Genomic DNA, 22936 nt, shown 5'->3' on the forward strand with positions numbered 1-22936 from the left:
AAGGGGGCTGGGTAGAAATACCCTGACCCCCTAAGCCTCTTTTTTTTTTTTGGGGGGGACACATGGCGGAAAAAAGCATTTATATTTTTACTTTTCAGCTGAAAAAATGTTGAATAAATGAAGCGCGGGCTCCCTCACTTTGTTAGTAATTGGCACCCTGGGAGCATTTTAATAATAAGGGAGGAGGGACGCACGTACCCCCCCTCCTGGCACTTATTAATGCCACGAGGACCACCACTTCCCCGGGGCTTCTTTACAAATGAATGCAAGGGGGGCCTGTACGGCCTCCTCTGCTGACCCGGGCCCACCACCTCCCCAGGGCTTATTTATTTATAAATGGGGGGCCTCTCGGACCCCTCCGCCCCGGAGACCGCTAACTCCCAGGGAGTTTATTTTAAAACAATGTGGGGAAGGCATGCAGACCCTGCAGACCTGGGGGCCGCCACCTCCCCAGGGCTTTACCTTGGATGAATGGGGAGGCCACGTGGACCCCTCTCAACCCTGTGGGGGGCATCTACCTGGGGCTTTATTTTAAAACAATACATGGTGCAGTGTGGACCTTACCAGGCCCTGGGACCGCCACCTACCTGGGGGTTATCTTAAATTGAATGTGGGGGGCCGCATGGACACTCTGCCCCCACAGACCAGGGAACCACCACCTCCTCGAGGCACAATCTAAGAAAGGAGGGATGCCGCGCGGCCCCCCTCCTGGAGCCATAGATGGCTCTGGGGGCAGTCACCCCTTATATTGCCCTGCCATAGCAAACGCTCGGCTTCTAGCAAGCTTCTAGCAAGTGAGAGCATAAAAAAATGCTCTCACTTGTTAGAAGAAGAACAAAATTGCTTTTACATGCATGTTTAGCAGCTTCCAATATGTAAAAGTAATGTGGGCTCCCACAGGAAGCAGACAGCTGGCAGGGACTGCAAAGTCCTTCAGTGTTCCCCTCTGGTCCCAATCCGTAGTGAGTGGGTGCCCTGAGTGGGAACAGCAAAAGACACACACATGATTGAAGAAAAGCAGAACGAATCAAAGATTCACCCCAGTCAAGAGATCTTAGTTAAATGCATTGTTCTTTTGCTCACCATGCCACCCCAGATAAGACCCAGCCATATGCAAATCAGTCTAGACCCTGCTCTTCATGGGAATTGGGTGATGGTTCATCCTGCCTACACCCTATCCCCCTTATTTCACTGTCTGGCAGGAATACACAAACCCAAACAGCATAGCCATTCACAGTCAAGTGACCCAGGACACAGGCAGGGGCACAGAAATGGTTAGGGCAGGAAAATGCCAACTTTCGAAAACAGGCATTTTCAGAGTTGTGACTTAAAATCCACCATTGCCATTAAAGAGGATTTTTAAATACATTTGATTTGAATCTAAACATGACATTTGCTCCTAATCAAAATTTAGAACTTATCAAATGTAATAAGGTAACCCCAAGTCAGTCAATGTGAAAAATAAGCCCTACAAAGTGAAAAACATATTTAGGAGTTTTTCACTACCAGGACATGTAAAACTTAAACCCACAGGTCCTGCTTTTAAATAGAAGGTACCTTGCCCTAGGAACCTTTACGGCCTACCTTAGGAGTGACTCATATGGATTCAAGAGGAAGGTTTAGGTCATGGCAGGTCAAAACTGCAACGCAAGCTGCAGTAACAGGCCTGAGACATGTTTTGAAAAGCTACTTCAGTGGGTGGCACAATGAGTGCTGCAGGCCTGCTAGTAGCATTTAATTTACTGGCCCTGGGTACATGTAGTAAATTAAATGTACCAATCAGGTGTAGCAAGCCCACTGTGCCATGATTAGGGAGAGAGCAGGGACAAAATGTACAGAGTCCCAATATCAACAAAAACTGGTTCAGCCATATAAGGCAAAAAACTGGGGGACACCCTGTTAAAAGGGCCAGGCCCACCAGTGGTTATAGCAGTTTCTAGCCACAAAGCCTAGTTATCCCCAGTCTTGGATATATTTTGGCACTCCATGTACTCTCTTTGAGTGTACCTTCCACTAACACTAACATTTCACCTTTCTAACAGCAGTAAAAGCTCCTCTGAATGCACAGGGATCTGTCATCTAAATCCTGCAGGCGGAAGTCCACCTAGATAGTAGAGGTTATTACCTCCGCCGCCCTGGCGGACAGTGGGCCGCCTGCCAACCTCTAAATGAGGGCCTTAGGTCAATGTTTACCCACAGTGCAAGAGAAGGGGTCGCCTAGCCGTGCAGCTGCTGGTAGCTGTGTCATCATGAATGGCCAGGCCTGCACCTGTAATTAATTTCAATGCATTTTGAGGCAGGAGCGAAGGCTGGGTGCAAAGTGTCCCAGTGCCCCAACTCCTCCTGGGAGATGGGCAGTGAAAGGGCCTGAGAGCTGTAGGGAAACAATGTGCTCTAGCTGCGTTTCATTGATAAAGCTAACTGATCTCTCTATTACCTACAGATTCAGAGTGAAAATGGAGCCACCATACAAAGACTGCAGCAAGGCGGTAAGAGCAACTGGATTCTTGATTTAAAGAAAGGTGCAAACTTTGTGAAGAGGTTCATAGTCCCCTGACAATGTCTTGTCTATGAGAGCTATCTTTACCATCTGCCCTCCTCCCTCTGGTTGACTCACATGCTCAAGAAATGCAAGGGTTTTGATGTCAAACAAAGTACCTTTTATCTTTCATTCTTAATACTTGAGTTTCTACTTCACGGTCTGTGAACATATTAATTGTACAAGGGCAGTAGGTTAATAATGGGAGAGGGTCGCAGCCACCATTACAAAAGTGATGTAACTCTGTATGACTCTTGTATCTGACTCCAAAGGGAGCACTGTTTCAAAGACAGTCATCTGTTATTGGAGAGTTCTGTCACTAAGAGATCAGCTGTCATCATGGTACAGCTCCCATATCCACTTGATGGATGTGGAAAGCAGCCCTTGTAATCTGTGTAAAACTACAATAGCCACTAACACTCAATGACGAAGAAGTCCTAAGTCTCGAGGTAGTTAGCAAACATAGGTTATCTAAGAAAACCCTGTCATATAAATGTGCAAGGTGTCACATCTGTATTTAACAACATGAAAAGTAAAAGACTGGTAGCTCAGTATTTACCTTCCACTGGATGCTGTCTGCTTGTCACTCTGCTCCGTGAATCTATAGCAGAGCCAACAGTGGGGAATAAAATGCTTTTATGTTATGTTATGTTATGTTAAGTTCTGCCTTGTTATGTTATTTTATATTATGTTTAGGCTGTCCGGTTTTAGGTTTAAACCTATAATAACTGATAAAACCCCACCAAAAGGAAAATAGTCCTCACCAGTGTAAACATATAAACACTGAAAAAACACCTTCACAACCACAAACTCGATGCCATTCAAAGAAAGGTACTGGTGAGTGAAAGAGTCATTTTTATTTCTTTCTGAAGGAGTCAATACAATGTAACTTTGTTACATAAGGTAGCAGCAAGAATGACTGGGCTAACATTATTCTGCTTAGGTTTTGTTGTTTAGGGATGTCACTAAAATAATGTTTCTTCCTTTTGGTTTTTTTTCAGTTTTGTGATCAAAGGCATGTTTTAGGTCTTATTTAATTATTTTATATTCTATATAGAATCAGGAAATACATTTGATTCTTTCACTGATAGGTAAAAGGGCTGGTTTCATACAAATCTTTCCCAATATGTACCATCACATTTACCCACAAACAAAGAATGGGTGAAACCCTTTGACACATCAGCCCCCTTTTCTAGCAAGTCATATTGATAGTAGGTGAATTGCCATCAGCCTAGGCTTTACACATTCAATGCATGACAGGTATATGTGAAAGGAGTGCTGTCACCGAGCATCTGGTATAGTTGGGAATGCTGCTGCTAAAAGTTCTTACCAAGTTCAACAAAGATTGGAGGATATTGTTTGTATGTGCAGTAATTCAGCTACGTATATGAAAAGGTGGTGTGTGATGACCTGTCAACATCAATACCTGAGCTGAAGTGCTTCGCTGTAAGAGATCCTTTCCATTTGCAAGATGGTATGCTGAAAGCATCTTTACAATCATCAGAGTTAATGAAAAATGGTATTGACTGTGTATTCCATTCTGGCGCACTGTTTCATTAAGCGGGTGAACTAAAACGTTCATATTTCTAATTTTGTGCTTTGGGTAGCATCAATAAAAGAGTAATCCAAACTGTGTAATTTAGCCAGTGATTCTCAGTCCTAGAGGTCGTGAATGCTATATTATCCATGTGGTGACCATTTACAGAATTTGTGCATAGTGATGAGGCAAAGGTCAAGAAATATGAGGACCTATTTATACTGATTTGAAAAGAAGTACACTCTACTGCATTCTTAGATTTTTACAGGAAAACATGATTGCTGTAGTGAACATAATAAACAACTATAGTCTGTTTAATTAGTGTAGATGTGAAGCATCTCCTTGTGAGCTGGCTATGCAACACTTTTAGTGAGTTTGGCACTGCAACATGTTCCATGTTAGGATTCTTGCCACTTGGTAAGCAAAAAAATGTTGAGGAGAAATTCAGGAAATTTAATTTTACAGTGCATGAGAAATGGCTGGCAATGATGAATAGAAATGTCCCTTAACCAAACATAGCATTTGAAGTCAATGAATCCACACTGATGTACTCTTTACAAGTTCAAGATCCTTTCTGTAAATGGGAATTTTTTCCAGACTTTTTGTAAATAACTGCCTAATTTTTGACCGCTTTAATAACTCGGGGCATATGCGCCCAGTTTAACGCATATTTCGCAGAACCCGTCCCAGAGAATCGCAACCTTCAGCATCACCAGTATTGGCAAGGAAAGTTATGTCAGTGGCCAGAGTTAGCAAATTGTTTACTGGCTGTTTTGGCGTTGCCTGTCTCAAGTGCTGAGGTTGAGAGGGCCTTTTCACAGATAAATGCTTACCTGGGAAGGAAAGAGTGAGTGTGCATGACCAAAGACTCACTATATTGTATAGTGCACTACAATAAGTTTGATTTTAAAAAATGCACACTGTCTATACACATGCACTATCAAATAAGAAAGCAAGCAATAATAAAAGCAAAACGTTCCATAAACACCCTAAAAACACTGGTTCTATTGTTTTTAATGGAATGAAAATTTGTAACCACTGATAAGGTATTGAAAACCCTGAAAAAACCCTACCAGAATTGACCAAAAATAGAAACTGAAAACAGGAAAGCCTAATTATGTTGTTTTCTGTTCTGTTGTGTTGTTTTCTGTTATATTATCTGCTGTTCTTTTCTGTTATGTTATCTTCTGTTCTGTTAAGTTAACTTCTGTTCTGTTATGTTAACTTCTGTTCTGTTATGTTATGTTATCTTCTGTTCTGTTATGTTATCTTCTGTTTTTCTATGTTCTTTTCTGTTATGTTATCTTCTGTGTTCTGTTATGTTATCTTACGTTCTGTTCTGTTATGTTAACTTCTGTTCTGTTCTGTTATCTTCTGTTCTGTTAACTTCTGTTCTGTTATGTTATCTTCTGTTCTGTTAACTTCTGTTCTGTTATGTTATTTACTGCCCACCACTGTGTTGTTGCAGCAGTCGGGAGGGGGCTGGGTGCGTGGCTGTCTGCAGTCCATGCCCCTTTCAGAAGCACAGTCAGGCACAGTCTCTGGTTGGAAACCAGTATCACATCCAGCGTTTGCCTGATTATTCAGGGCCCAACCCAGAGACACTTCAAATTTCGAGTTGGGGAATTTTGCTTTTACTGAATATCAAGAGAGTACCCTTTACGACCACTGCTCCTCCTACTGGGATTTAAACTCCTAGATGACAGACCTCTCATCTCGACATGGCTACTTGAGCCGGCGACACTGGATGACGCCTGCTACAGAGAATCCCTCCAATCACACATTATTCACTACTTTGCATGCAATCAGGGACTAAATATCATCTTTCTTGGCGGAGTGGGAGGCGTTTAAGGTCGGCCTACCCATATCCCACCTCTCCCCTCTCAAATCCATCCTCCATTTAGCAGCTCGCATCATTTCAGGGTCTAAACGAAGCGACCACATTACTCCTATCCTGTCCTCTCTTCGATGGCTTCCCATTGAGGCAAAATCTATTTAAAAAACTGCCTTCATCACACACAAAGCCTTGCACACGTCCTCCCCTCGTTACCTGCCAAATAAATTGAAATTGTCCGGAGGCTCTCAACCCTCTCGCAATGCGGAAAAGCATCTGCTTGAGCCCCCCGTCTTCAAAAGGGAAAGATCGATGGCGCAATCCTTCTCAGACAATGCGGTAAGAATCTGGAACTCACTTCGCCCATTGCTCCGTGCCACCTCCTCTACCCGGATCTTCAAAGCTGATCTCAAATCTCTTCTCTTCCAAAGACACTTTCAGAACTAATACTTTCATACTCAGGCCCCTCTTGGAAGTTCGCTCTTCATTGTAAATTTTTATTTTTTCCTGTGCATTCCTCACCACTGCGTGCTGTGTTGGATTTTGTGTTTGTGTACCCTTCATTTTCAGGCCCCTCTTGGAAGTTTGCTCTTCATTGTAAATTTTTATTTTTTCCTGTACAGTCCTCCCCCCTGCGTGCTGTTTTGGATTTTGTGTTTGTGTACCCTTCATTTTTAGTCTTTGAAATGTTCTATTTTGTACCACTTTTCTCTTGTAACGTAAATATCTCTATTGTACAGAGCTCTGACACCTTCGGGCAATGTCCGCGCTTTATAAAAATACACTAAATAAATAAAATAAAGGTTCGCGGACATTGCATGAGCCACTCGGTGAGGGTCACTAGAGAACTACATGCAAAACTAAATTTCTTGGTTGTCAAGCTCTAAACTGTAGAGGACACCCTTAAGACGAATCCAGATGCCAAACAAAAACTGGTGGAAATGAAAGAAAATGCTACCCCGGAACGTCTGCAATGCCACAACTACAAAAACGACATGACAAGAACACACTCGGAGGAGGGTAAATCCAGGAAACTACTGACGTGGCTGATCCGCCCAGACAATAGGGGTGCACCGATCAGTCACCTCACTTCCCCTACCGGGTCAGACATATACATACTGAGGGTTGTTAATGATGAGTTCCATAGCCATTATGAGTCCTTATATGGTAGACTCTAGATACTACCTGGGGGAGCACAGAACAGATTATTTGACCATATCACCCTTCCATTACTGCCTCCAGTGGCTAGAGAGGAGCTGGGGGACCCTGTGACAATTCAAGAAGTGTGTGGGGCGATAAAGGACTTGGCCACAGGTAGGGCACTGGGACCTGATGGGTTTCCAGCAGAGTTTTACTCTGCCTTTATGCACTCACTGGCCCCCATTCGCACTCTACTCTGACTCCTTTCAGATGGGACTGCTTCCAGAGTCCATGCGCACCCAACTGCTTTTCGCACTCTGTCCATGTTGAACATGGATTTTAAAATCCTCAGCAAAATATTAGCAAAATGATTGCTCCCTCACATGCAGACTCTGGTACACAGAGACCAGAACGGTTTCATCCCCAGCCGCAGTACTTAGCTCAATATCCGGAAACTCTTTCACATAATTTACCATCCTGAGGTGCAAGCCGATCTGGATGTCTTTCTCATGTCAATACATGTGGAAAAGGCCTTCAACTCTGTGAGAGGCTGGCTTAATACATAGGGCTAAATTATGCCTTCTCCTACATCGCAGTCAAACCCTGGAACGAGCTCCAAGTCAGCTCCCCTACTCTGCACACCTTCAGGCAGAGCCTCAAGACCTGGCTCTTCGGCTGAACCGGAGCTGCACTCCCCCCACACCCCCAACACCACCACCAGCGCCATGAGACCCTCACGGGTGAGTAGCACGCTTTAAACACCCTGACTAACTGACTGATGTAAGTGTAACACCTTGCACTAATCCAGACAACCCTTATGGTGATTCTAGTGGTCTTAGACAAACTTAGAAAGCTCTCTAAGTGGTAGCTGTGGAGAGCAGCCTTCAGGGTTAGTCCAGGAGTGTAAAGCAGCTTGGTTTACCAGTACCTAATCTTATGGTATATGTTGAGTGAAAAAGAACCACACAGTGTAGTTATAAAAAATATGTATTTATTATTAACACTCACTAACACAATGTATTATCTCCTACCTGGAGATACAATACAATATTCACAATACTTTGTCACTAGAATACGTAAATAGCACAGAATAAAAAGTGGTCCCAGGGGGAGACCAACCCATATACTAAAATAGTGAAATGGAAACCATGACCTAAGTCGAGAATGGCCCCAGAAGACGTAGAAGTGCTGGGGACCCAAGGAACCACCCAAGGTGAGTATATAGGAACACCACTGAGGCCTTGTGTAGAGTGGGAACACAACCGCGTGCTCAATGTTAGTCAATAGGCTAGTCGCTGTTGCTGTAAGCAAAAGGGTTTTATGGTTAAGGAGTGAGTCTTAATGTTAAGGGCCTTTACACCCCTGTTAAAAGATTAGGCATCCTTACCCTCTTGAGATCTTCAGGAGGGGAAATTTGCCTTCTCCAGAAGAGCCACCTAACTAAACAATATATGGCCAAACGTAAATCTATATGGTATCTAATGCAACATTTCACTTCGGCCTGTTGAATAAAGGCAGGAGTTGCTATATTGTTTTGAACCATTTTCTGGGTGAGGTCACAGGGTATTTAAAGAGGCAGTATAGTGACTATTCTGCTCTTCATATGGTTATATCTCTGGACAGCGCCAACACGAATCAGGAATCTTTTTTAAGATTGGGTATCTTGGAAATCCTAAGGGTGGTAGAGGGGAAGATCTTCATTGCAGGGACATGATTCTATCATGAATGGTTTGAAGAATCACGCAGTACAGAGGGGTTGATTCCGATCTCGGTCCGTGGGGCTCCGAATTGCATCCGGCTTTGCCGAATCCGATCGAAGCCCATGTTTACGACCGACTCGTTCCCAGTTCCGAATGACCAAGTATGATGCATGGAAACCATTAGGGCAACCAAATCGGTTCCGGAAGGCATTCGGACAGGTTGAGCCTTTCTGGAGCCGATTTGTTCAACTCTATAGACTTGGTTTCCGAACCAGCGAGTATGATGACCGATTCGGACAGCCTTTTCGATTCGGTTTGCCCAGAACCAATCAGCTGCTGGTATCGTCTTTGGGGGCCTGTAGCAGGCCCCTCTTCACCCGAGGCCTTCCAAATCGGTCCTGCTGGGGTACCCAAGGGACCCCCTTTCCAACCATGCACCAAGGGTACACGATTTTCCCCAACGACCCCTTTTTTCAATGGGAGCCAGTGTTCTCGGTCCAAATACAGGCTCTCATTGAAGTAAATGGGAACATGACCAAATCCTATCCGGAAGCATCCGGATGCATCGTACTCACTCGGTCAGACTCCCCTGATCCAAATCGTCCAGAAAGCATTCCGGAACCGATTCGGTTGGAATGCTTTCCGAACAACATTGGAATCGACTCGAGTCGGGAAATGCCCATGGGAGCCTTAACCAACTGTAGAGAAGTGGGACTGGTAGACATCTGGAGACCTCTTTATTTGACCTATTATTCACATGCCCACGACACATATGCATGCAAATAATTTTTTGTTGAGGACAAGTCTATTTCCACACACTACCAACACTGCAATAGGCCGTATATCTCGATTTTACAAGGCATACCTCATTCTTTCTTTGAACATATCGACCCCTGGGTACAGGAGAGCTAAATGGAGAGGAATAGGTACTTCCAGTTGCGACACTGGACGATGCAACCCATGATGGACAAGGCCTCAATTTTTGACCTTACAATCTTTAAGAAAGGACTGAAAGGGGGTGACCATGACAAACACCTAATATCTATCATATACAACATAATTTTCTTATCCACTGAAAACCTGCAATTCCTTGGAAAGAAAAGATGAAAAAGAAAATTAGACACAGAATTAGACAGAGAACTCTGAAACACTTACTGGACAAAGATCTACCACAAGGCCAATGTGACAATAGGAATTGACAAAGGTAGAGAGACCATATGTAAAGTCCTTATCGGTATTAGACACCTGAAATACGTCATAAATGGGATATAGCAAACCTGTACCTCTGCTAGAATAGATGTGGGGTGAGGGGCACACTGCTTCACCTGCTGTGGTACTGCCTAAAACTCAGAGTATTGGGAGAAAGGACTCATTGCAGTTGATGAAATATTTTGTGTCTGGATCTCAGCAGCCTTTGTAACAATAATCCTGGGCCACATTGTACAGAGCAGCAGAGGAGAAGACAGCTGTTCACCCACTTGTGGCAGTGACTCAACTTCTGCTTCTGCACTGGAGAAAATGAACTCTGGAAGACAGTGGATGGCCAAGGTCTGGGGTTTTAGCAGCGATAGAAAAGATGATGTCCTCCTTGGAGCACACACAGGACACGGATTAGTCGCCATTCCTGTCTTAGATCTACTGAGTAGAGGGAGATAGCTTTTTAACGTCATCTAATGGTCCTACGGGTAACCCCAGCAGAGCTGGCGCAACTCTTCACTACAAGTGCTAGAGAGAGAGGGGGGGTTCTCTCCATGTCTGCCCCAAAACACCAGAAAGCTTTATGATGTAACGCGAATCAGATAGAATAGAGATGAACTGTCAGAGGGAAACAGCAAGGGTTTATTATTGGGGTACCTTTCAGATACTTACATAGGGGATTTACTTCTGCCACAGTATAGACAATGGTATGTATAACTGGAATATTTGAATAAAAAGAGTTCATTCTAAATATTAGAGATATCTCTGCTTTCAGACTGATCCGCATCCTAAAGTCACAGGTGACATTTCTTCTGGGCTCCTTGGCTCCTCGCGTCTTCATTGTAACTTTTGGATGCCTTTAAAAGGACCCCGGCAATGCCAAAGGGGATGATGGACTGAGCTTGAGCAAATCAAACACTCACCCCAGTCAACTGATCTGGGTTTAATCCATCATCTTTCTTTAGCTCACTCCACCACCGCAGTTCAGACATGGCCATATGCAAATCAGGATGACCCTGTGCCTCATGGGAACAGTCCAGCCCGAACTGCCAAGCCATGTCTTCCCTGGACCGGAAACAAGCATCCTGGGACCGGTTTCTGGCTAAACAGCCGTCATCAGCCAGGCTTGCTTGAATCCAGTGTCAAAGTGAGCAAGGAACCCACATCTGGGCATACCCTGCCAACTTAGGGCGAACAAAGCAATGGATGGAGCGCTTGAGCAAATCAAACACTCACCACCAGTCTACTGATCTGGGTTTAATCCATCATCATTCTTTAGCTCACTCCACCACCCCAGTTCAGACATGGCCATATACAAATCAGTCTGACCCTGTGCCTCATGGGAACAGTCCAGCCCAAACTGCCAAGCCATGTCTTCCCTGGACCGGAAACAAGCATCCTGTGTGCAAGGTACCCACGTCTGGGCATTCCCTGCCAACTTAGGGCGAACAAAGCAATACCAAAGGGGATGATGGACCCCTGCAGGAATCGAAAGTAGTGGAACTTTGGAGAGAAGCTGCCTCTCACATTGGCGCCCTTTGCGCTCTCACCTGTTGACGCTGAAGAGGAGGAAACATGGAGAAGTCAGTAACGTTCTAGAAACCGCATCCATCTCGATGTGTTCACAATATTGATTGGATTAGCCATTGTTTTGGTGGAGACTGAAAACACAGCCACCATATACTATTACACTATCCAGGGAGGAGGAACAAGGCCCAATACTCTCTTGAATGAGTCCCAAATGATCTTGCATGCCTCTCGACCTCAGGAAGTGTTTTAATCAGCAGAATCTGCAGAGCAGCCACATGGACATCAGTCTATATCTTTGGAAGAGATTACTATGCAGATTAGGAGCCAACGAGAAACTTCCTGTGTCCACCCTCACCGAACACTGGAGAAATGCAACACACATGCTGCTTCCCTAAGACACTTCAAACAGGCATTGGTATTCCTTCTTGTTGGGGTAGCCACTTTCCAGACCTTCATCAAAAATCGTTAACTCTCCTTGAATATTAAGAATTTGCAAGGAGTAGAAGGGTTCAGCAAACGTGTATTAGTAAAGTGCACGTTCACCCAGGAGGGTATCTTGGCACGAATAACATATGTTTATTGTTACCCAACTCAACGGTACTCATTTTATAGACCTCGGAAGGATGAAAGGCGGAGTGGACCCGCAGGGACATGAACCTGTGACCAGGAAGTCGAACACAGGCCCCTACAGTAGACGCATTAGTCCACTGAGCCACCAGTCCCAGCTACATACATGATGACCTCTTCGGAACCGTCTTATCTCATATAATATTTTACTGAAAGATTATAGGCTTACTACAATGACATGATGCTGTCTGCTGGAGTTATCCTTCTTTTAAGGTGAACAATAATTTCCATGCATTTTTGTAGCTCTCATTCATTTTCTCAGACTCTTTATCATGGTTCTTGGTTGCTACCAGAATATCTCATATTCTGCCGTACACTGTTCGAAAGTCTAGGGGCGACTTCATTCAGTTCCTTACAGCTCCCCGCTATTGTCTTCTAGCCCCATGTTTCCGAACTTGTTCATCTGTGTTAACTTTTTGTTAACATTGGTTAGTTAACAAAGCTTAAACCCCGCCTCTTCAAATTTGGGTCTTGCCTACATTGACTTCCTTCTCTCTATACTGCCCCCTCATGGAAGATAAAGGTATATGTCGTATATATGCATCTTGTTCATGTCAGTCATGTCATGTTCTTTTGTTTTAAATGATCATCAACACCTTTCTTTGGTTTGTGTTGTCTACCATGTAAATGATTTATGTATGTCGGTATTTTTTTTTTTTTTACTTGGCTGTTTTGTAAAGCACAGTTTGTCGTGTTTCGATAAATTTGTAGCGCTGAAGTTCATGGTTGGGATTGTATTATCGTTGTCAATAATGTGGCACAATAAATATGCATAAACTAACTTCAGTCATGACCTACATGTGGATTACCCTAAAATAAATGGCCTCCCAGTTCCACTTCTACTATATGCAGATGATGCAGTGATTATGGCCCGCACACAGCTGGGCCTTCAGAGGGCCTTAATGGGATTCTCAACCTTTATGAGCACTAGAGGTTTAAAAATAAATGTGGGTAAAACATTCACTATGCCCTGCACTATCACAAAAAACAAATTAGACTGCAAAACCTTTGTAAATAACACAAAGATAGCTACGACCAAAACTTTTTCTTACCTAGGTATCATTTTTAATAATAGAGGCACATGGACATCAGCAATTACTTGGCGGAACCTGGCCTTTTCTCGCACGATAGGTGCGGTCAAACAATTTGCTAAAAGACTGGGCGGGAAACCTGTAGATATACTTCTTAAGATTTATGCAGCGAAATGCGTCTCCACTGCTGTGTATGGGGCAGGCATCTGGGGTTCGGCAGATTGCACCCAGATACAAACAGTGGAAAACGCATTTTTGAGGTACCTGTTATCAGTCCCCCGATCCACGTCTACAACCATATGCCATAACGAACTTAACAGAGTTCACATTAGTGATCTGATAAAGATAGCTCCAGTTATGCTGTGGTATAAGATTTGGACATGTGAGGACACAATTTTTAACAGGGAAGTAATTCAGGACTGCTTAAACCTATCCGCCCCTAACAAGCAGCCTTGGTTAGCATATGTCAAAAAATTTCTGTACTCAATTGGCCAACCAGATCTCTATCTAAATCCCATATCATGCTCACAAATTACTAAAAAAGCTTTAAAAGTAGCATGCCTTGACTTATTAGAGGAGAGGAGGTGGTATTTAGATGGGAACAAGTCTACTATTGTAGCCCACCGTTGTATTCTTCACGATGTGGGCCTTCACCCTTATTTGGCGCCAACCTATTCGTGCTACCATAGAATGCTTTTGACACGAATGCGGACTGAGTGTTTCTACAGGTTAATCTCGTTCCCTTCCCCTAATGACTGGTCAGCCAAACTGATAAAATGCCCGTGTGATGATTTATCCACCCAGTCAAATATACACTGCATTTTCTTCTGCAAGTACTATCAGTGGGGGAGAAAAAGATACTTGTTACCATTGTTAAAGACTTGGGGTTTGAGAAACTGTAAAACTGCACTGATCAGACTGTACATGCTGCAAGATGAATTCACCATTGTTACGGCGATTAAATTTCTGATATTTGCTGTAAAATGTAGAGGGACCATGGGCAATGACTAGGATCGTGATGATAAAAAGTATTATTGTGTTCATAACCACACCAAATAATACACAATAATCCATATGAAAACATGCTCCCCTGAACACCGTATGTATTTTTATGATCTTTTAATGAATTCTTTTTAAATTTTATACGGATTTTAAGAACTGTGTATATGTTTGTGTATGTATGATGCTTGTATTTTGTAATAAGATTTTAATGAGAAAAGCTATTCGAGTGTGTTCAACATATGTATCTTGCATTTCTGTCTGCTTTTATGGTTTTTTTGTCAAAATACCGAATAAAGCTATCTTTGAATTTGAATTTGAACTTCAGTAATGACTTCTGAGGTTGTCAGATCCGTACATGGAAAGGCTCCATTGTATATCAGCCCTCGCGTTTCGCTTCTCTTCACCCGTTCTCATAAAAGCTGATGCTTGAGATTGAACTTTTAGCAGACGACACTGTACATGAGTAAGACAAAGTTATGTTGAAAACACATCTTTCTGCCCCATAGGATGTTCGTTGATAGTCATAAGCACTGAATAATCCAGAAACACTCTAAATCCTCAATTATGAAAACATTTCAGGCTTCTTGCCTCACAGTTTTCCCTAGATTGATTATTTCCATAACATTTAGGACAGAGGGAAGGTACTGTGCTGCAAAGTCGATTTATGTATGTGTTTTCAATTGGTAATTCTGAGTTTAAATCCCGGCTTCAGCGCAACAGCCTGTGATTCTAGGCAAATCACTTAGGCCTGTTTTCGAGTTTGACAGACGTGTTACTCCGTCACAATCGTGAGGGATATCCCGTCTGCCTTTTTGTAGGATAGAATGAGTTTGTAATAAGGTAGGGGGGGACATCTGTCATGTTTGTGACGAAGAACCCATCCACAAAACTAAGGGCTAGATGTAGGTAAATCTATTTTACCACTTCTTAAATACCAAATTTTACCGATTCGGAATTTAAGAAGTGGTAAAATAGAGGGGGGGAGATGTAGGTAATTCCAGATGTGGAATTACCGAATCGTTAAAATTCGGTATTTACCGATTCGGTAAATACCGAATCGGTATGGGAAATACCGATTCTGTAATTACAGAATCGGTAAATACCGATTTTAGCAAGGGTGCAGGGGGTGTCACTTTGACACCCTCTGGCACCCCAATAATTGACATGAGCGCCATGTGGCACACAGACATGCCCTAAGGGCATGTCTGTCTGTCACATGGCATAGGTGTGCATGCACACATGTGCATGCACACCTGGATTCGGTATTTTAACACCCAATTGGATTGGGTGGTAAAATACCGAATTTGTAGGGCCTTTGGGACTCTGAAGAGTCCCACCTACATCTGAGATTTACCGAATCGGTAAAAATACCGATTCGGTATTTTACAGAATCGGTAAATTTACCGAATCGGTAAATTTACCGATTCTGTATAAAAGTGCCCCTACATACCGAAAACCCATTTACCGGTCGGTAAATGGCTCCTACATCTGGCCCTAAGTCAGGTCTTTACTCTCCCTGTAAAAAATGTTTAGCATATTATGGTGCTCATGTAAAGCACTACAATTCTCTAGGTGCAGATTCACGTTATATAAAACCACAAACAATAAAATAAAGAAAGAAATAATTTGGAAAATACAAGTCTGACTAGGTGATACAGGAGTCCATCGTTTTAAAGATTCTTCATAATGGTTTGAATAGGAGTATTCTGAGGTACCCCATTCAATGCTCGTGACTATCAAAGAAGAGGCCTATGATGCAGAACTAGGATACTATGGTACATTATTTCGCCATCAGTGGCTCAATTATTCCACACCATTCTGACAAGCGTATGTCTTCTTCTGCCTTTTCAGAGAACCCAGCAAACACAGAGCTTGGAGATGGGACTTGCAGCACAGATGACACGATATTGAGCGATAGCGAAGCGGTAAGTATGGGTGAACCAGAGAAAGAGCAACAAAGCAAAGAACAAAAGCTAATACATTCCCTGGAGCCACAGCCCATTGCATGTGTCAAAAACAAGTGAGTGAGTGAGTGAGCGAGCGAGTGAAAGACTTGAGTAAACGATGAGGTGTGACACACTGCAGGAGCCTGATTGTTCAGACCCACAATGAACTAAAAAATTATGGTGATGGGTCAGATGGTGGCAAATGGTGGCTCCTGATGACCCGTAACCCCTTTGGAACACACCATTTGTCTTGGGAGTTTTGGAAAGATGTTTCTTGAATGGTGAATCTGACATTTATCCTAAAGAGAGGAGAGACAAGATGAGATTAGATTCTTGAGGAGCATTGGACACTGACCTCCTGAGTTCCCCCTTAAGTAGAGAGAGTCTTATATTTACTGCAATTGAATTCAGTGATTACTTTAAACTTGTATCTCCAGAAGCAATGTCTGGTGCAAGGGTCATCCAGATGACTCCATGGAAGAGCTTCTTCAGTTTGGAGCAAAAATAGACTAAATGGAAAATAATGTAAAAAATAGCTTCATCGCTGAGGGAGGTGATGTGGAGGCGGCATTCAAATTCTTTTTTCTTCTAGTGTGAGTACCTAGCCCTACCATAGGCAGGCACACACACCTGCTCAGCACCAGGATACCCTTGCAGATGATAATGCGCTTCACAAAGACACATAACATACTCTAGGATGTAGGCCTCAGGGAAATACAAAGGTGGACAAGCAAGCCATTTCAAAGCTTGTAGCTGGGAGATAGGTTTGCATTTTTGGAGGTATAGCTCACAGTTCAGACTACCTGTGTTTAGTCATGCAAAGGAAGCCGCTTGTGGTTTGCTAGGTGACTTAGTGACACGTGATTAGTTGAAAGAGTAGCTGGTGTCTGAGTCATATGACTCTTGCTATTGAGGAACGGTTTGGATAAATGAGTGTTGGTTGCAATGGTTGAATGATGCACTAAAGGAATGTCTCCTGCTGTGGAAGAGTGTCTGCTGCTATTGAGATGAACTCAGTGGATGAATGTCTCCTGCTGTGGAAGAGTGTCTGCTGCTACTGAGGTGAACTCAGTGGATGAATGTCTCCTGCTGTGGAAGAGTGTCTGCTGCTATTGAGATGAACTCAGTGGATGAATGTCTCCTGCTGTGGAAGAGTGTCTGCTGCTATTGAGATGAACTCAGTGGATGAATGTCTCCTGCTGTGGAAGAGTGTCTGCTGCTATTGAGGTGAACTCAGTGGATTAATGTCTCCTGCTGTGGAAGAGTGTCTGTTGCTACTGAGGTGAACTCAGTGGATGAATGTCTCCTGCTGTGGAAGAGTGTCTGCTGCTATTGAGATGAACTCAGTGGATGAATGTCTCCTGCTGTGGAAGAGTGTCTGCTGCTATTGAGATGAACTCAGTGGATGAATGTCTCCTGCTGTGGAAGAGTGTCTGCTGCTATTGAGATGAACTCAGTGGATGAATGTCTCCTGCTGTGGAAGAGTGTCTGCTGCTATTGAGATGAACTCAGTGGATGAATGTCTCCTGCTGTGGAAGAGTGTCTGCTGCTATTGAGATGAACTCAGTGGATGAATGTCTCCTGCTGTGGAAGAGTGTCTGCTGCTATTGAGATGAACTCAGTGGATGAATGTCTCCTGCTGTGGAAGAGTGTCTGCTGCTATTGAGATGAACTCAGTGGATGAATGTCTCCTGCTGTGGAAGAGTGTCTGCTGCTATTGAGATGAACTCAGTGGATGAATGTCTCCTGCTGTGGAAGAGTGTCTGCTGCTATTGAGATGAACTCAGTGGATGAATGTCTCCTGCTGTGGAAGAGTGTCTGCTGCTATTGAGATGAACTCAGTGGATGAATGTCTGCTGCTGTGGAAGAGTGTCTGCTGCTATTGAGATGAACTCAGTGGATGAATGTCTCCTGCTGTGGAAGAGTGTCTGCTGCTAGCTCAGTGGATGAATGTCTGCTGCTTTGGATGAATATCTGCTGCTTAGGAAGACTGTGACACTATGGAAGAGTGTCTACCACTTGGTGAGCATCTGCTGCCTGACAAAAAAGTCTGCTGCTTTGGATAAGTGCCTGCTGCATTGCAAGAGTACTTGCTATCATGTATGAATGAATGCTGCTATTGATGAGTGTCTGCTGCTTTGAAAGAGTTCCTGCTACAATGGCTGAATGCCTGCTGCTTAGGACGAGTGGCTGCTGCTAAGGATGAGTGCCTGCTGCTAAAGATGTGTGACCACTGCTTTGGATAAGTGTCTGTTGTTTTGGAAAAGGGTCTGCTGCTATGACTGAATGGCTGCTTCTGCTGATGAGGGTCTGCTCCTTTGGAAGAGGTTCTGCTGGTGTGGATAAGCTCTGTGAATTAGTGTCCACTGCTTTAGACAATTATGTGCTGCTTCAGAAGACTGCCTGCTGCTTGCATGTGTGTCCTTAATGTTGTAGAAATGTTTGCTGCTACTGTGGATGAACTCAATGAATGAATGTCTTTGGATGAATGTATGCTGCTTAGGAACAGTGTTTGTTGCTATGTATGAATGTATACCAGTTTGTTTGAGCATCTACTGTTTTTGATGAGTGTCTGGTGCTTGAGAAGAATGTTTGTTGCTAAGGATGAAAGTCTGCTGCTTTGGAAGTGTTCCCGCTGCTGATACAGATGAGCGCCAGCAGGCTGCTAAGGAGTGCCTGCTGATAAGAATAAATGAATGTATGCTGCTTTGGATGAGTGTCTATTGCTTTAGATAAGTGTCTGCTGCTTTAAAAGAGGGTTTGCTGCTAGGGCTGAATGGCTACTACTACTGATAAGTTTCTGCTGCTTTGGAAGTGTTTATGTTGCTATGGATGAGCTCTGTGAATTAATGTCCACTGCTATGGATAATCCCTTGCTGCATCAGAAGAGTGCCCACTGTATATGTGTCTGTTACTAGGAAAAGTGTCTCCAGCCTTGAAAGAGGGTATTTTGCTATGGATGAATAGCTGCTGCTACTGAGGAATGTTTTCTGATTGGAGGAGTTTCTGCTGCTATGGACACGTTCAATGGCTGAATGTTTGCTGTTTTGTATGAATGTCTGCTGCTTAGGAAGAGTGTCTATTGCTATGGATAAATGTCTGCTACTTAGGATGTTTCTCCTGCTTTGAAAGAGGGTCTTTTGCTATTAATGAATGGCTGCTGATAGTGATGAATGTTTGCTGATTGGAGGAGTTTCTGTTGCTATGGACGAGTATAATGGATGAATGTCTGGTGCTTTGGATGAATGCTCGCTGCTTAGGAAGAGTGTCTGCCGCTATGGATGAATGTCTGCAACCTTGGATTACATTGTAGAATTCTGCATGGTAATTCCATACCTGGACAGTTATTCCCCATTCCTGCGGGTCTAAGTCGTAATAGAATTCTTTGCAGAGACCCTGAACCATAATGGTAACTGCAGCTGCTGGAAATCTCCTCATGGAAATCCATGTAACTCGTAATGAGGGTCAAAGCAGTGTTGATTAAGATACATCCCCATGTGACTTGTTCACTATTTTCACTTCCACAGCATGCACGAATATTCCGTGATGGAAAGCGCAGGAAGACCAGCAAGAAACGTTTCCAGTACTACACCATGGTAAGTCACTGGTTACTTTCGGAGGAGGGGCATTGATGCCACAAACCTATTATATATTTTTTACAGTACACTGCATCCTCATCGAGATGGAAATGCCTCAGTGAATTCACCTTTGCGTCTTTTACTTCAAGTACGGAGATCCTCGGTGGTGTAGTTTAGTGCACTTATTTCTCATTCACCCTACCTCCCAGGAGCCAACAGGCTGCTAAAAAGCCTTCAACACTCAGGACTGGTTCATGCACCACAGCTACTTTTCTCCATTTTCAATCCAGCTCTGTCCCGTCTACAGCACGTGGTTAATAACTAATAGTAACAGAAACAAGCTTTTGCAATGCAATAGGACTCGCATTTACACGAGACCTATTGCATTGCAAATGAGAGTGTGGCTGGGCGGGGGCCGGGGGGCAAGAAGGCTCGAACAATGGGAGTGCGGGCGTGGGGGCGAGAAGGCATGGACTGCGGGAGGGGGGGAGAAGGCACGGGCAGTAAGAGAACCTTATTAAAGAAAATAGTGCTCACAGTCTAAATAACACATACCATGCAACACTCAAAGTAAAGGGGCCAGTAGCCATGGAAGGATACAAATAACGACATAGCCGTCATACGGAGGGACTAAAAAGCCTATAAACCAATCGGAAGCCAGCATTCAGGAAGGATAAAGACACAAGCCAATGAAAAAAATGGGCGGGGGAGTGGGCAGGGCTTCCCTCATGTAGTGAACTACCACAGATCAACCCCAGAGCAGCGCTTGCGCGCTGGCTCAGGACTCGACCTAAAAAGGTCCTTTGGATTCAGAGAACCTGAAGCCAGACCAAAGAGGTGACTTAGAACTTGGCAAATCAGGTGGGATATCCTGTAATCGGGTTAGTGGGCATCTGTGTCATGCTGAGCATTGCCACTGTGTCAGTAGTACTGTGAGACTAAAGGGCCACAGCCAGCTGGTTGACACATCCCGAGGTTAGAGAACATGCTGGTGCTAGTTTAATGGCTTATGGAAATGTAATTACTGCCATGGGCCAATGACACCGTATTTACTGGTGGGTTCTAAATGCCCCCAAGACTTCAAGGCTGTTAAGATGGGCTTTGTTTTTGTCAAATCCACACTAGCAGGAATCATCTGTGTCTTTCCTCTGTGGTCCTTAACTGTGTTATTTTTTGTGCCCATATTTTATTGAATTGCACCCCCTCCAGAAATAAAGGAGAAACTCATTTGTGGTGTTGAGTTTAAATGGATTACTATATAATCCTGCTGATTTCTATGTTTTTTAAACACAGGGGGCCTGATTCACAAATGGCCTCCGCAGTCGCAGCAGAGACATTGCAGTCGTGGCGGGACCTTCGTACAGCAGTTTCCCATTGCGGACTTCCCGCCATGATGCAAGACTTCTGCCGCGACTGAGAGGCCTCCACCGCGACTGCAGATGTTGATTGTGAATTAGGCCCAGGGGGCCTTATTCACGAAGGGCCTGCGCACTTGTGGCGGAGGCCCCGCTGTTGTGGGGGAGTGTCCTTACTCAGGGTGAAATCTTCGCAATGAGTTTGATTGTGGAGATCCGCCCCAGGGGCGGAGACTCCTCAACGACTATAGGGCCTCCACCATGAGTACTTTTGTGAATCAGACCCTCAGGAACTAAACCCACTGAGCCTGATTCGCAGATCATGCTACGCACCTAAGTTCAATTTACACATGTAAAAATGGTCTGGTCGAGGGCAAAACCCCACCCCTAATTCACAGAATCATGAAGGGTGAGATTTGGCCTTGCAATTGGTGTTTGTTCACATGGAAATTCAGCCTGTGTGGGGCAGTTTCTATGGGAGTAAATCTAGTACCAAGTGGGGTTAGTTTTCATTCCCGCAGAGGGGGTGTTCAACAGTAAAGGTTCATGGGTATTCTGCGTCATTTTGGATGTAGTTTCCCACAAAATAGGAAAAGCAACGTTTTCAACCACACAACTGCACTTTCATGGTCCATTTCTGAGTGCAGAAATAATTATGTATGTGAGTACTGGTAGATACCTAGAGGCAGATTTATGTCGGACTTGCAGCACTTTTGCGCCGCCGTTGCGTCACTTCTGTGACGCAGCGGTGGCGTAAACCCTGCGCCACGTTGCGACACACTTACATCGTGACGCATCTATGGAGATGCGTCACGGTGTAAGGCCCTGCGCCACATGAAACCTGCGTCAGGTTTCATGTGGGCGTTTCCCCGCAGGGGGGGCGTTCCGTCGCAGGAACGCCCCTGAAAAGTGACTCAGTGAAATCTACAAGATTTCACTGAATCACTTTACCAACGCTGATGCGTCAAAACCCTGCGCCTGCTTGATGCAGGCGTAAGGCTTGACGCACCACGTTAGAGATAGGGCAAGTTAGAAAAGTGCTGGAGTTGCGTGCCGCACGCAACACAACTTCAGCACTGCGCCAACTTCACGCCCTAGATGCGACACGCATCTGTTTATTCCTGCGCCAAGGTGCGCCGCATTGTAAATGCGGTGCATCATAGGTGGTGCAAGGATAAACTTGTGTGCCATATCTTTCCTGGCACATCTCTGCTGATTTGCAGAGATGCGTCAAGCAACATAAATCTGTCTCCTAATACTTAACAGAATCCTTTTTTTTTGGTGGAAAATCTCTTTATTACATTTTGACATGATTAAGCAGTACATGCCAGATCAAATGACATGACACAGAAAATCAAACATTTGTCACATTATATTCTTGATTTATTTACACGTTACAGATGTACAATTTTATTAATATCTTCTTGTATCTGCAGCATTGCTAAAACTTTGCATTTTTTAAGGTAAGGGTCCTCACAGGACGCCCCATTCCACATGCCATTTTCACCTATTGTATGTGTAAATATTCAGTGCTACATTCACTATTGCTTCATTTTATATAGTTTCACGATGACTGTTGCCAACGCTATGTTTTGAGTTTTTTCTCTATAACAATGTGCATGGTTCTATAGTGGTTTAGACTAGTTTTCTTTATGTGCTGAGACACTTAGTTTACGTAACCTTACATCATGGTGGCCTAGCATCTGGCAGGGCAATAGGTTTAAGCACTAGGCCCTCAGCAGGTTTCTCATCTCTCCTTACTTTTTTAATTTGGCCTTCTTCCGCCAATGGCCATTTAAATGTATCTTTGACCCAGCTGCTAACCTTTGCTGGTAGTGAGCTCAGCCAGTGGTTGGCAAGCCTGCCTGTTGGCCAGTACCCCTCCGCCCCACCCCTCAAAGCTGAGAACTTATTTTTCAT

General features: G+C 44.0%; 1 protein-coding gene across 2 annotated transcripts in view; it reads left to right on the forward strand.

The window, feature by feature from the left end:
- Positions 1-22936, forward strand: part of LOC144799931 (chloride channel protein ClC-Kb-like) — a 238100-nt gene that overhangs the window by 167384 nt on the left and 47780 nt on the right. For both annotated transcript variants that reach the window (XM_078671560.1, XM_078671561.1), the window contains exons 17-19: positions 2444-2489; positions 15989-16062; positions 19611-19679. In XM_078671560.1, coding sequence (XP_078527686.1) covers positions 2444-2489; positions 15989-16062; positions 19611-19679 — 189 coding nt within the window. The remainder of the gene's footprint in view (positions 1-2443; positions 2490-15988; positions 16063-19610; positions 19680-22936) is intronic.

The sequence above is a fragment of the Lissotriton helveticus genome, chromosome 12 (assembly GCF_964261635.1).
Source record: "Lissotriton helveticus chromosome 12, aLisHel1.1, whole genome shotgun sequence".
Lineage (NCBI taxonomy): Eukaryota > Metazoa > Chordata > Amphibia > Caudata > Salamandridae > Lissotriton > Lissotriton helveticus.